This window comes from Staurois parvus, unplaced genomic scaffold (assembly GCF_062004578.1).
Source record: "Staurois parvus isolate SC_StPar_1 unplaced genomic scaffold, SC_StPar_1.0 ptg000077l, whole genome shotgun sequence".
Lineage (NCBI taxonomy): Eukaryota > Metazoa > Chordata > Amphibia > Anura > Ranidae > Staurois > Staurois parvus.
The window spans coordinates 4,724,955-4,737,989 of NW_028317873.1; the positions used below are offsets into that span (position 1 = coordinate 4,724,955).

Sequence of the window (13,035 nt, forward strand, 5' to 3'; positions counted from 1 at the left end):
TTCCATGTACTTCAATCATAAGGTCTTGTAGGTCACCATGTTGGCCATTTTTTATGTGGTTTGAGGTTGTTTACCTAGTCTTTAGTTGTGTTGTGGTGTACTTACCTAACCCTTATTAGAGACTATGTTTGAACAAACTAGTGGTCTATCTACAATGCTGTGCTCCTCAATGAACTTGGATTTTGGTGAGTATAAAAACATCCTATGTTTACATTTGTCAAACAGATAAAACACTTTCAATAGTATATCTAAAAGACCAAAAGGAAGCAAATAAGAGTTTATTTTTGGGATTTATTGCAAATGACCTTAAGTTCCATTTAGAAAAAAATATATATAGAAAGATATAGATATATATATTTATATATATAGATAGATAGAATTAGCAACTTTTGCTGTAAGCTAGTATTTACGATCAGAAATATAGAAGATAATTTTTGATTTCACCACAATTAAATGTATTTCTCCTTGTTCAGATTATGTCGATAAACCATCAGAAAAACCTTTAAAACTGGTTCTTAAAGTTGGAGGTAGTGAAGTGACTGAACTGTCAGGATCTGGACATGATTCTAGTTATTATGAAGATCGGTCAGATTATGAACAACGTGAGCGACACAAAGAAAAAAAGAAAAAAAAGAAAAAGAAGTCTGAGAAAGAGAAGCATGTGGATGAAGAAGAAAGAAGACGAAGGAAGGTATGTCACCTTTTAGTATAAATAAAAGATACTTAATTTTTATCAATTTAAGTGTATGTATGGCCAAATTAATCATTGTTTGTCAGAAAGTGATGGTAAATACAACATTTTACAATTCACGCCAGAGAAACGGGTAAGGTTACATCTTCCAATGTGGACAACTGTCTCAGTGAGTTTAAAGTGTATGTTGCCCAGTAAAATCAAAGTCCATATATGTGTTGTGTAGTTACAAAATAAATGTAGACTGTATTTATGTTTGTTTTGGCTATGCTTTTGCTAAATAACTGGTCATCCTGCCAGTTCCTCTTGGATGCTGTTTCAAACTGACCATGCTAGGCACGGAAGTAGATCTGTCCTAATGTGGTCAGTTTGTGTCCCTTCTCCTGACTTGGAAGCTACAGGACACCATGACTATACAAGATGCGCTTGTAGTCCCATAGTCAGATTTAGCTACCACACCCCATCCAGCCTCCACAGCTTGATAGACAGCAGCAAAGCGTTACCATGAAGCTCCTTGATGACATTGGCTGAAGCCGCCAAGTGTTTTCTGCAATCTCCACTCACAGCTGTCATAGCTGTGAAAGCAGGAACCAGCGTGAAAAGTGTATCTATTTTTTGGGGGGGTTTTGCCCAATGGGCTAGATGTTGGTAATAGTTCCTAGCATCGCTATGTCCTTCCTGTTGCTCTGTCAATCAATCATTCACTCTTTAGAGGCTTTCTTTTACTGGCTGTAGTGTCTTTTCCAGAAGGAAAATTTCCCCAACAGAACGCAAACAACAAAAAATAGACAAGGGTTTAGCCCTTTTACTGCCACCACTGGCCAGCAGTGGACCTGGGACTGACAAAGCGGATGCCCTCAGGTAGCAGGGAAGGAAATTGGCAAACATCCATTCACTGAGTTTTCCCTTCCTGTTACTGACCCTGAAGCAATGTGGAAAACGGAATTTCTGGGTCGTGGTGTCACTGTACGATGTGTACTCCATTAGATCCTATAGGGGGCAGGTGAGATATCGGGGTCTTTTAGACCATCGATGTCTCATTAAAGAGAACCTGTCACTTAAAAATGCATCACATAGGGGAAGCAGTTTAGTGTAAAAAAAAAAAAAAAAAAAAAAAAAAAATTTATGCTCAAGCATTTAAAATCCCACCCCAAATATTTTGGTGCCCACCCCCACATCCAGTACTTGCACGTACAAACATAAATGCACACATTTGGGGCACCTACGCAGAAAAAAATTTCAATTGCACTACACATCTCAGCACAAGCTGGATCATTAATTCTAAGCCCATTATTCACAGTTAACTCCAAACTGCCATGACCGATGACTGATGACCTGGGCTTGTAAAGAATCGCCTATGGAAATGAAAGGGGACTGATTTTTGTCACCATTTCACGGGTGCACACAATGTTAAGGCTTGACATGTTGGGTATCTTTTTACACAAAGCAACCGCATCTTTTATATTTTACCAAAAAATTAGTTATTGTGTTTTTGTGCCTGAAAATTAACTTTAGTGTATTTTTTACTGAAAATTGTGTTGCCTAAACCACTACGTTAGAAAATATGTTTTGGGGGTTTTACATAATCTTTAGGCCCAAAATGATTTTTAATGTGTTCAAAAATGGCTCTGACAGCAAAATGGTTAGAGAGGAACTCTGCCATTAAAGATCAATAGGGGCTGTCAATATATACAGTCGGGCCCATAAATATCGGGACATCGACACAATTCTAACATTTTTGGCTCTATACACAACCACAATGGATTTGAAATAAAACGAACAAGATGTGCTTTAACTGCAGACTGTCAGCTTTAATTTGAGGGTATTTACGTCCAAATCAGGTGAACGGTGTAGGAATTACAACAGTTTGCATATGTGCCTCCCACTTGTTAAGGGACCAAAAGTAATGGGACAATTGGCTTCTCAGCTGTTCCATGGCCAGGTGTGTGTTATTTCCTCATTATCCCAATTTCAATGAGCAGATAAAAGGTCCAGAGTTCATTTCAAGTGTGCTATTTGCATTTGGAATCTGTTGCTGTTAACTCTCAAGATGAGATCCAAAGAGCTGTCACTATCAGTGAAGCAAGCCATCATTAGGCAGAAAAAACAAAACAAACCCATCAGAGAGATAGCAAAAAAATTAGGCGTGGCCAAAACAACTGTTTGGAACATTCTTAAAAAGAAGGAACGCACCGGTGAGCTCAGCAACACCCACAGACCCGGAAGACCACAGAAAACAACTGTGGTGGATGACCAAAGAATTCTTTCCCTGGTGAAGAAAACACCCTTCACAACAGTTGGCCAGATCAAGAACACTCTCCAGGAGGTAGGTGGATGTGTGTCAAAGTCAACAATCAAGAGAAGACTTCACCAGAGTGAATACAGAGGGTTCACCACAAGATGGAAACCATTGGTGAGCCTCAAAAACAGGAAGGCCAGATTAGAGTTTGCCAAACGACATCTAAAAAAGCCTTCACAGTTCTGGAACAACATCCTATGGACAGATGAGACCAAGATCAACTTGTACCAGAGTGATGGGAAGAGAAGAGTATGGAGAAGGAAAGGAACTGCTCATGATCCTAAGCATACCACCTCATCAGTGAAGCATGGTGGTGGTAGTGTCATGGCGTGGGCATGTATGGCTGCCAATGGAACTGGTTCTCTTTTATTTATTGATGATGTGACTACTGACAAAAGCAGCCAGATGAATTCTGAAGTGTTTCGGGCAATATTATCTGCTCATATTCAGCCAAATGCTTCAGAACTCATTGGACGCTTCACAGTGCAGATGGACAATGACCCAAAGCAGACTGCAAAAGCAACCAAAGAGTTTTTTAAGGGAAAGAAGTGGAATGTTATGCAATGGCCAAGTCAATCACCTGACCTGAATCCGATTGAGCATGCATTTCACTTGCTGAAGACAAAACTGAAGGGAAAATGCCCCAAGAACAAGCAGGAACTGAAGACAGTTGCAGTAAAGGCCTGGCAGAGCATCACCAGGGATGAAACCCATTGTCTGGTGATGTCTATGCGTTCCAGACTTCAGGTTGTAATTGACTGCAAAGGATTTGCAACCAAGTATTAAAAAGTGAAAGTTTGATTTATAATTATTATTCTGTCCCATTACTTTTGGTCCTATAACAAGTGGGAGGCACATATGCAAACTGTTGTAATTCCTACACCGTTCACCTGATTTGGATGTAAATACCCTCAAATTAAAGCTGACAGTCTGCAGTTAAAGCACATCTTGTTCGTTTCATTTCAAATCCATTGTGGTTGTGTATAGAGCCAAAAATGTTAGAATTGTGTCGATGTCCCAATATTTATGGACCTGAGTGTACACTTTTTTTTTTATTAACTGAATTTTCAGTGCAGCTAGAGATTCACCGGAAAACAGCTTGTTCACTTTTTCACATTGCAATGCAGCGGCTGGTGTGTGGTCCAGCTAGACCACTGCAGTGTTGACACACTGATACTGGTGCAACGCAGAGTCCGGAACCAGCCACACCAGAGACCAGACATGTTGCCTAGTCTTGTGGTGAGACAGCGTTGGAATAGCCGCCCAACGCAGTTCCATCGCAACTGGTGTGAATGGACATTTCATTATGGTGATTTGATTGAACAATAAAAACATCAATTGTAAACAAGCCCTTACTAGATGACTTCCGAAAAAAAAAATTTTTTTCGAGTGGTCAAAAATTTTGTAAGGTATTAATATACAATTTCCCTAAGTTGACTTTGTAAAGTTTGGCTTGTTATCTAATTTAATCTGAGAATAGTATTTATTGTTTATAGGAAGAGAAAAAGAGAAAACGAGAAAAGGAGCAGTGTGACTCTGATGGTGAAACAGAGTATTTTGAGCCAACGAAAAAAGTGGAGGTTGAAACTGCAACAGACCGTCCTGTTAGAGCTTGTAGAACACATCCAGGTGAAACCATTAACTTGGCATTATATTGGTTTTCTTTTATAACGTGTGGAATTTAGTTAATTTTTGTTTGGTTTTTGCAGCAGAAAATGAGAGCACACCAATACAACAACTTCTGGAATACTTCCTCCGCCAACTGCAACGGTAAGATGAAGATGAGTTTTGGGCTCGTTCACACGACAGTTTCTAGGTTTATGAGCTTTTCTGCATCCACATTTGTGCGCGTTTTCAGTGTGTTTTCATTGCATTTACATGCATTTGCAGTACGTTTTTTGTGTGTGTTTTTCAGAATAATTTGTGTGTTTTCCAATTTTTTTTTTTAGTAATTTGCATTTGCACTCGTTCATGAGTGATTTCAGTGCATTTGTGCGCATTATGTGCATTCTGGTGCAGATAAATGCAGCATACTATACTTTTTTAAACACACACGAAAGCACTCAAATGGTGTAAACTAGGCTCATTGGAATACATTAATTTTCCTTGCCTATGCATTTCTACTGCGCTTATGCTGCATTTAAAATTGCACCCCACTGCATCTAGTTTAAACGAGTCCTTAAAGAGTCCCATGGGAGTTAAACAGCTGAATTTAGAAAAAAAAAAGACAGTTACGCAGCGCTTTTGAGTCACACTTCTCTCTTCTGGACATTTCAGCAATGTAAATGTTGACTGTATGTAATTTAGCAGAAGCAACTCTAGATCAGAAACCCCAGCATATGCTGGTGTACATGCGCACGCAACCAGCTGAAATGGTATCTTAGGTAACATTTCACTTCTGCTCAAGACTGTAGCTCTGATATGGTATTCTGGGTCTGCTTTTGAAAAGAAAAGGTTGCCCAGGAGCAGAGTGGAAAACTCGAAAAGAACAGGCTGTAAGAATGTTGTTGGAGAAAGTGGTAAAAATTCACAAATGGATGTATGGTGGCAGAGCAGGGCACCACTAAAGGGACAGTAAAAGGTAGATAAGGCAAGCAAGAGAAAGAATACAGGAAGAAAGAGCCATGGACAATAGTGTAGTACTAGAAGAAAAATGCAAGGAAGATCGGAGGGGCAACACAAAAGCAGATTTTTACAAAAATATTACAATTTTAATAATACTTGTTGTTTGTTTATCTATCCTTACAGTAAAGACCCCCATGGATTTTTTGCCTTTCCAGTGACAGATCAGATTGCTCCAGGTTATTTTATGATAATAAAGCATCCCATGGATTTTAGTACTATGAAGGAAAAAATTTCTGGAAATGAGTACAAATCCATCACAGAGTTTAAGGTATGTCACATGTTAGATGTTCTAACCTGTCAATTTTTCTGTGATCTATTTCAGTTTGATTATATTAAAATGCAAATTATCTTTAGGTAATTGATCCTAAAGGGTATCTATATTCAAAACTTTTTTCTTAGTTTTGGATAGACTAGGAAGGAGTTTAAACCACTGCCAAGTTTTTTTTTTTTTTTTGGTTTGTTTTTGCTGTCTCTTCACTTCCTGTCCCAGAGACGCAGCAGGAAGTTAGAGGAAATCTCCCAAAGTGAGGGACTTTGTTGAGGGTGGTGCGAGAGGAAGTGGAGCACAGCTAGTTTGTTAGTCTGTCTATTGTACGAGATGTGTCCAGAATATAATGAGAATGACGTTTCTACGCTGGAGAATGGCTCTGCAAAGGGAGAAGCCGGCCAAGGTCACTTGGGGTGGGGTGCCAGGTATACTTTAAAATGTATACCAATTGCATTCCAGCCCTGTTGAGACATTTCTTTTTTGTGACACCCTGTTCAAGTGCCTCATACTAAGAAAAATGCAAGCAAGTTTGGAACAGCGGTGCATGATAAAATGTTTTGTGAAACTGAGTAAAAGTGCATCAGATACTTTGGAAATGGTGAGGAAAGCTTATGGAGAAGCTGAGCTATCATCTGCACAAGTGTACTGATGGCACAAAGCCTTCAAGGAAGGAGGAGAAGGTGTTGAACATGAACAATGATCAGGATGCCCCTCTTCATCAAAAACGGAACAGAATGTGGATGCAGTGAGGTCTCTTCTCAACTGTGACCGACGGCTCACGATCAGAATGATTGCAGAGGAAACTGGAATTACTATGCCAATTGTTCATGAAATCATGACTCAGGAAAAAGTGTGTGCAAAATTTGTTCCAAAGAACTTGTCACCTGATCAGAAGGATCACTGTCAGCTCATTTGCCAAGACCTGTTGGCCCATTTGGAAAGAGAGCCTGATTTATTTATTTTTTTTTTTTTTTGAGCAAAGTGACCACGGGTGATGAATCCTGGGTGTTTGAGTACAATTCCGAGACGAAGAAACAAAGTTCAGAATGGCACACACCCACGTCACCTCGCCCCAAGAAAGCTCAAATAAGCAAATCAAAAGTCAAATCAATGGTAATTGTAATTGTTTTGTTTTTTGCTTTTTTTTTTTTATTCACGTGGAACTGTCCATAAGGAATTTGTACCTACTGGTCAATCTGTGAATTAAAGATTTTACCTGGAAGTTCTTGGTCGATTGAGGCAGAGTTTTTCGTGTGTTTCCTGAGTTCGGCTCAACTTGGATCCTTCATCATGCCAACGCTCCAAGTTACAGTGCTTTGGCTCTCAGAAAGTTTTTGGCCAAAAATCAAATCACATCACGGTGCTTCCCCATTCGCCCTGCAGCCCTGACTTGGCTCCTTGATACTTTTTCATATTCCTAAAGATGAACAAGGGTTTGAACAGACACCATTTTGGTAGTGTGGATAACGTCCAAAGAGCCACTATGCAGGCTCTGAACGCCATCCCTCTTGAAGACTTCTAGGGATGCTATGAAGAATGAAAGAATCGCTGAGAGCATGGTGTACACTCAAGGTGCAAACTTTGAAGGAGACAATGTTCAGTTGTAATATTTTTCAATGAAATTTTTTTAAATATCATTCTCATTTAATTTCTGGACACACCTCAGAGATTTCTGTGTCTTGGGAGTTGCATCAGTTCCTTGTGTCTTCTAATTTACAAAACTCAATAAAAAAGAATTTATTTAGAAAAAATGGGGCAGCACGGTGGCTAAATGGTTACCACTTCAGCCTGGCAGTACTAGGGTCGTTGGTTTGAATCCCAGCCACGGCACCACCTGCCTGGAGTTTGCATGTTCTCCCTGTGCTTGCGTGGGTTTCCTCCGGGTATTCCAGTTTCCTCCCACACTCCAAAGACATGTTGGTAGGTTAATTGGATCCCGTGTAAATTGGCCCTAGTATGTATGAATGTAAGTTAGGTACCTTAGATTGTACGCCCCTTGAGGGTTAGGGACTGGATGTGAATGCACAATATATATGTAAATTGACGGCGCTATACAAGTACCTGTAATAAATAATAATAAAAATAAAAGAAATTCCTTCCATTACAATACATATGTTTAAAGTGGATCACATGTACATCGCATACTAGCTCATTATGAAAGACTTTCCTGAAAACGAAGCCCTCCAGCGGACCACTGTCATGGCTCAATGGGGCTTCCATCTTCACCCAGTCTTCCTTCCAGGTTCGCAGGCTGCAGCTGCAATCTAAAATAGAAAAATGCCAATTGCAAGTAAATAAAATAAGTTTCAAGGTGTCAAAATGTTTCTGAATGGTGATCTTCACTGATGGATATATTGTTAAAAAACGGCAAGATTTTTCTGTACAAATTATTATTACATGTTGATTTATCTATAGCAATGAGTTTATTACTCAGAGCAAATGTGTATTATTTTGCATTCAACTGAATAACTGAAGTATTAGTAACTGATTTGGTGATTTCACAATTCTTTCTACTTTCTTTACATCTGGTTGATTTTGTGCAACCATTACCTCACTTTAAGAATGTTGTTAGGGAAGTATGATATTCTTAGTAAATCATCCAAATTTGTTTATTCTACAGGCAGATTTCAAACTTATGTGTGATAATGCAATGACATACAACCGACCAGAGACTGTATACTACAAGTTGGCCAAGAAGCTACTTCATACAGGCTTCAAGATGATGAGTAAAGTATGATCGAAATTCAAATACTAGTGCATGCCTCCATTTTTGTGTTTTCATCTGCCATACACTTTGGTTGTAAGAATATTGAACATTTTTAGCAGTGGGGACTAATATAATTTTATTCAATGCTTTGTTATTGAGTGAGTTATTTTATGAGTTGCTAAACGTTACACACATATAGGCAAATTTTTTGCGAAGTATATGTATACATACTGTATGTTATAGTGTATACAGTTGCAATCAAAGTTAATTTTAAAATAGCAACATCTTTCATATACTGTATATATTGACGTCAATGTTAATATTTTTTGTGCAGTTTATTTTCTTTACTTTCTGATTTTCATAATTTTATTTCTGTTTTTGCATGGCTATTTTTGGAAAGAATTACCCAGCCCTGCTGCATAAGCATTAAAATCTAGCATTGTAAGACTGAGGTAATATTGTTCCCATCCCATCCATTCATCATAGCACCTTTTGCTATGAAAGTACATATAAAGTTCCTGCTGCTCTGTCCTTTTTGATTCTAGGAACGGCTTTTAGCTTTGAAGCGCAGTATGTCGTTTATGCAGGACATGGATTTTTCTCAGCAGGCTGCTATATTGGGGGATGAGGACACTACAGTGGAAGATCCTGCTCCAGAGGTTCCAATCCCAGCTCCAGTTGAGATGGCAAAGAAATCTAAAAAGCCAAGCAAGGAGGTTATTAGGTAAAAATGCAAGCCTTTTTGGTGGTCAGATATGTGGACAGATGGTAACATATTATATAGCACAGGGGTGGGCAAACTTTTTGACTTGAGGGCCGCAATGGGTTCATATATTGGACCCGGGGGCCGGACCAAGAGTAGATATAGTAATTCATCCCCCATATAGTAATTCATCCCCCATATAGTAATTCATCCCCCATAGTAATTCATCCCCCATATAGTAATTCATCCCCCCTATAGTAATTCATTCCCCATATTAATTCATCCCCCATATTATTTCATCCCCCATAGTACTATTCCCCCCCAAGTAGTAAGCCAAGTCCCCCGTGTCAATTTACTTACCTTTGCTCCGCGCGTTCCTCTCGCCGTGTTCCCGCGCCGTTCCGGTCTTCAGGGCGGACTGTGAGAGGAGCCTAGCTCCCCTCACGTTCGTCACGCTGCCCCGCCTACACACATCCTGACAGTATCACGCTCCGCGGGCCGGATTAAAAGGTCCGCCGGGCCGTAGTTTGCCCATTGCTGATATAGCATGTTCTGGGAAATGTAGATGCAATGCAGACACTAAACTAAATTGTATGTATTTACCAAGTTTACCTTATTTTAGTTCCTGTTGAATCACTATCCACATGGAAGGTCTATGTCATGTTGATAGGGGTTTTTTGCCTTACATGATTGCATTCAAGCAATCTGCCTGTAGAATTGTGCTGTGACTTCCACACTGAGTCAGGAAGCCACAGTCAGCCAAAGAGACATACAATTGCTGTGTTATTGGCTGTGCTGCTCAACCCAATGCACGTGCAATAGTCACAGCATGTGATAGGGTGAAGTCCCCAGCTTGTGATGTTGCAGGGGGTCTGCTGCTTCTTGTAGATGTATCTTGCAGATCTAGTAGGAGAGGGCCACTATGCAGATATAGTTGTCATACTGTGTGCTGCTTTTTTATAATCTACATCGAGCCATTAGTCTATTTAACGTGGCTGGTGACAGAAGTTTCATACTGACAAACACTTATAAATAACTTGTATAAGGCTAGGTTCACATTTAGGCAGTTCTGCATGCTGTGCTTGCGCAGGCACCGCAGTCTATTCATTAGAATGGGCTGCTGTGCCTGTATTTCCTGCGGGAAAAAGGTCTGTGCACCTTTTTTAACCTCCCTGGCGGCTTTCCTGAGTGTAGCTCGGGGTAAAGTTTCAGTACCAGAAGCGGTAACCCCGAGCTACACTCAGGAATACTATGCGGCGCTGCTCCGGGATCCCTCTTGCACTTACCTTGTCCTGCGCTCCCGTAGTGTCCCTCCTGCAGTGTTTCCCTGGCAATGTAATCCGGCGGATGCCGGCATCTGTCTTCTGGGTTCCGTCCCCTGAGAGCGTCGGAACGGCGGGAAATTTGAAAATGACAAAAAGTGACATTCACTAAAATCACATAGTATAACATTCCTGTATCAAACCATTTCACATACATTTTGTCCCGAGTGCTTTGTCCGGCGCCCTGCCTGCATTTTTACTGTTCTTATTGCCTGGAAACTGAGAAACGTCCATGGCGTCCAAAAAGCGTCCCTTTAGGTCAAAATCGGTTTTAGACCGGCTAGAGAACAGCGATAGTAAATCAGAACCACTTGCAGAATTGAGTGATAATGATTCGTGGGGAAATTCGTCATCAGACACTGAAAACGATTTTGCGACTTTGCTCAGTGATGTGCGAACTTGGCGCTATATTTCAAATTTCAGTGTTTTTGGTTTGATTACATTATTGAATTAAAATTATTATTCTATTTTTTATGATTTATTAAATTATATTTTATGATTTCGTGTTTCAAGTTTTATCCTACCCGGGATGTTTACTAGACTCTTGTTCGGTCAGATTTCAGTGAGTTATTCCTAAGAATTACAGGCCTACAATATAAAACGCCAAATTTCCATGCAAAATAATGGTATGGCTTTCAGCACCAAAAATCTGAAATAATCATACCGCTAAGGAGGTTAAAAAGCAGGCGCATGGAAACAGCATGGTGCTTTGGTGTTTCTGCATGTTGAAAGCCACACTGCGTTTTTCAGCACGTGGGGGTACCATTAAGTGTTAATGGCATCCCCACACCTTTTAATAAAGCACCATGTTTTTTTGTGTGGCTGCATATGGGTGCTAGAACGTGTTAGTTTTACATGCACTGCTGTACCCACATATGTGAGCCTAGCCTTAATACAGAGATTCTGTAAGTTATTTAAAAAACAGAGCCATAAAGAACTTCCAAAAACTATGTACCCACAGACTGCTTAAAACCTGATTCCAGCCAAGATTTTTTTTAAATTTTGGATACGCTTGCAGAGAGTGAAAGGTTCTGTTAAGATTTATTTCTTGACCATGGTCCCAAGAGGTGGCTTCGCCTCACTTCCAGTTCCTCTGAAAACAGGATAAATGATAGAAGCAGTTGTCACTGGCACACAAAGGCTTATATATTAATAATACCCTGACAAAGGTTTGAACTTTGAGTGAAACATATCTGGGTTTGGTTCATGAGGGGTGCGACAAGCATTTAAATCTGTAAAATCAATATTAGCCATTTTGTTGGCTATTAAGCTGGGTTGTCAAACAAATGGCATGGGGGGTTGGGCACTGACCTGGGACACATGCACTTTGCAAAAATTATTTTTAAAAATTCAATGTGTCTGGGACAGCAATTTTTATTTTTGTTTTTAATGTTTAAAGTGAAGCAATAACAATGCTCAATTCCCTTAAATAACCTGCCCATGGGGGGGGGAGCTAAAGAAACAATGACATTTCTAACGCATAAAAATGTAGGTAAATGACAATTCCCTGACAACTTGTTTTGTAAAAATGCTGTTTTTAACAAACAAAAAAGATGGCATTGAAATGTCATTGACCAACAATGTAAACCTCAAAATATCACTTTTGGTGTAGTATATCCTACAGCAAGAATGACAAAAGTGTGGTTCTCCTCGGATCTGGCATGGATTTTATTGGGAACCTCGCAAAAAACAGGAAAGAAATTTGAATGAACACCCCCCCAGATTCTCAGATATTTAATCAAATAGGGCGGTGTGACGTCAGTAGTTGCTGAAGAAGTAGCGGATACCCGTTGCTTTCGTAGGGAACACTGACTGCAGGAAGCTGTCATGTTCATCCACACTGAAAGTCGTAAGCATCTCTAGTTCTAATTCTAGATCTAATGCTATTGTATTTTCTAGAAGGGGGAAAAAAAAAAGTATTTTGTTGCAGTATTTGCCCTAACCAGACAGAATGCCCTTTCACTCCTTTTCCTAACATATATTGACCCAACTTAGGTTCTATCCCTTTGCCTCTCTGCTCAGAACAGGGGAAAAAATTGGTTTAGAGTCGGGCTTTAAAGCTCAGCTCCAGGATGAATGCAACCCCACCCCTTATTTTACTGATTTATGGGTTGACTATTAACTCCCTAAACCTCATTTTCACTTACCTGAATGGATGGTCACATGATCATCCAGCTTTGGGTCCTTATCTTCACTGTTTGCTTTCTGGATGAGTCTTTCTTCTGGGTGTCTATATCACTGCCTGTGTGATGTGGACAATTGCCATTTGGCCGGCCAAAGGAGGGGTCCTGTTAGAAAGTCAGACCCATGGGAGGGAAGAGAAGCAGCTGACAAGGTTTACAAGCAATGCTGGATTAGCATTCCCTGCAGGAGGAAACCGTGTCAGCGAGGGACCATTTTGTGGAGCTACTCAGGTGAGT

General features: G+C 40.0%; 1 protein-coding gene across 9 annotated transcripts in view; it reads left to right on the plus strand.

Moving 5' to 3' along the window:
• The window catches only part of BRD9 (bromodomain containing 9), a 52,214-nt gene that overhangs the window by 12,799 nt on the left and 26,380 nt on the right, over nucleotides 1-13,035 (plus strand). For 4 of the 9 annotated variants that reach the window (XM_089669470.1, XM_089669468.1, XM_089669471.1 and 1 more), the window contains exons 2-7: nucleotides 474-691; nucleotides 4,487-4,619; nucleotides 4,700-4,760; nucleotides 5,739-5,883; nucleotides 8,504-8,614; nucleotides 9,136-9,314. In XM_089669470.1, coding sequence (XP_089525596.1) covers nucleotides 474-691; nucleotides 4,487-4,619; nucleotides 4,700-4,760; nucleotides 5,739-5,883; nucleotides 8,504-8,614; nucleotides 9,136-9,314 — 847 coding nt within the window. The remainder of the gene's footprint in view (nucleotides 1-473; nucleotides 692-4,486; nucleotides 4,620-4,699; nucleotides 4,761-5,738; nucleotides 5,884-8,503; nucleotides 8,615-9,135; nucleotides 9,315-13,035) is intronic. The other 5 variants (XM_089669472.1, XM_089669475.1, XM_089669473.1 and 2 more) reach the window with 3 other exon arrangements.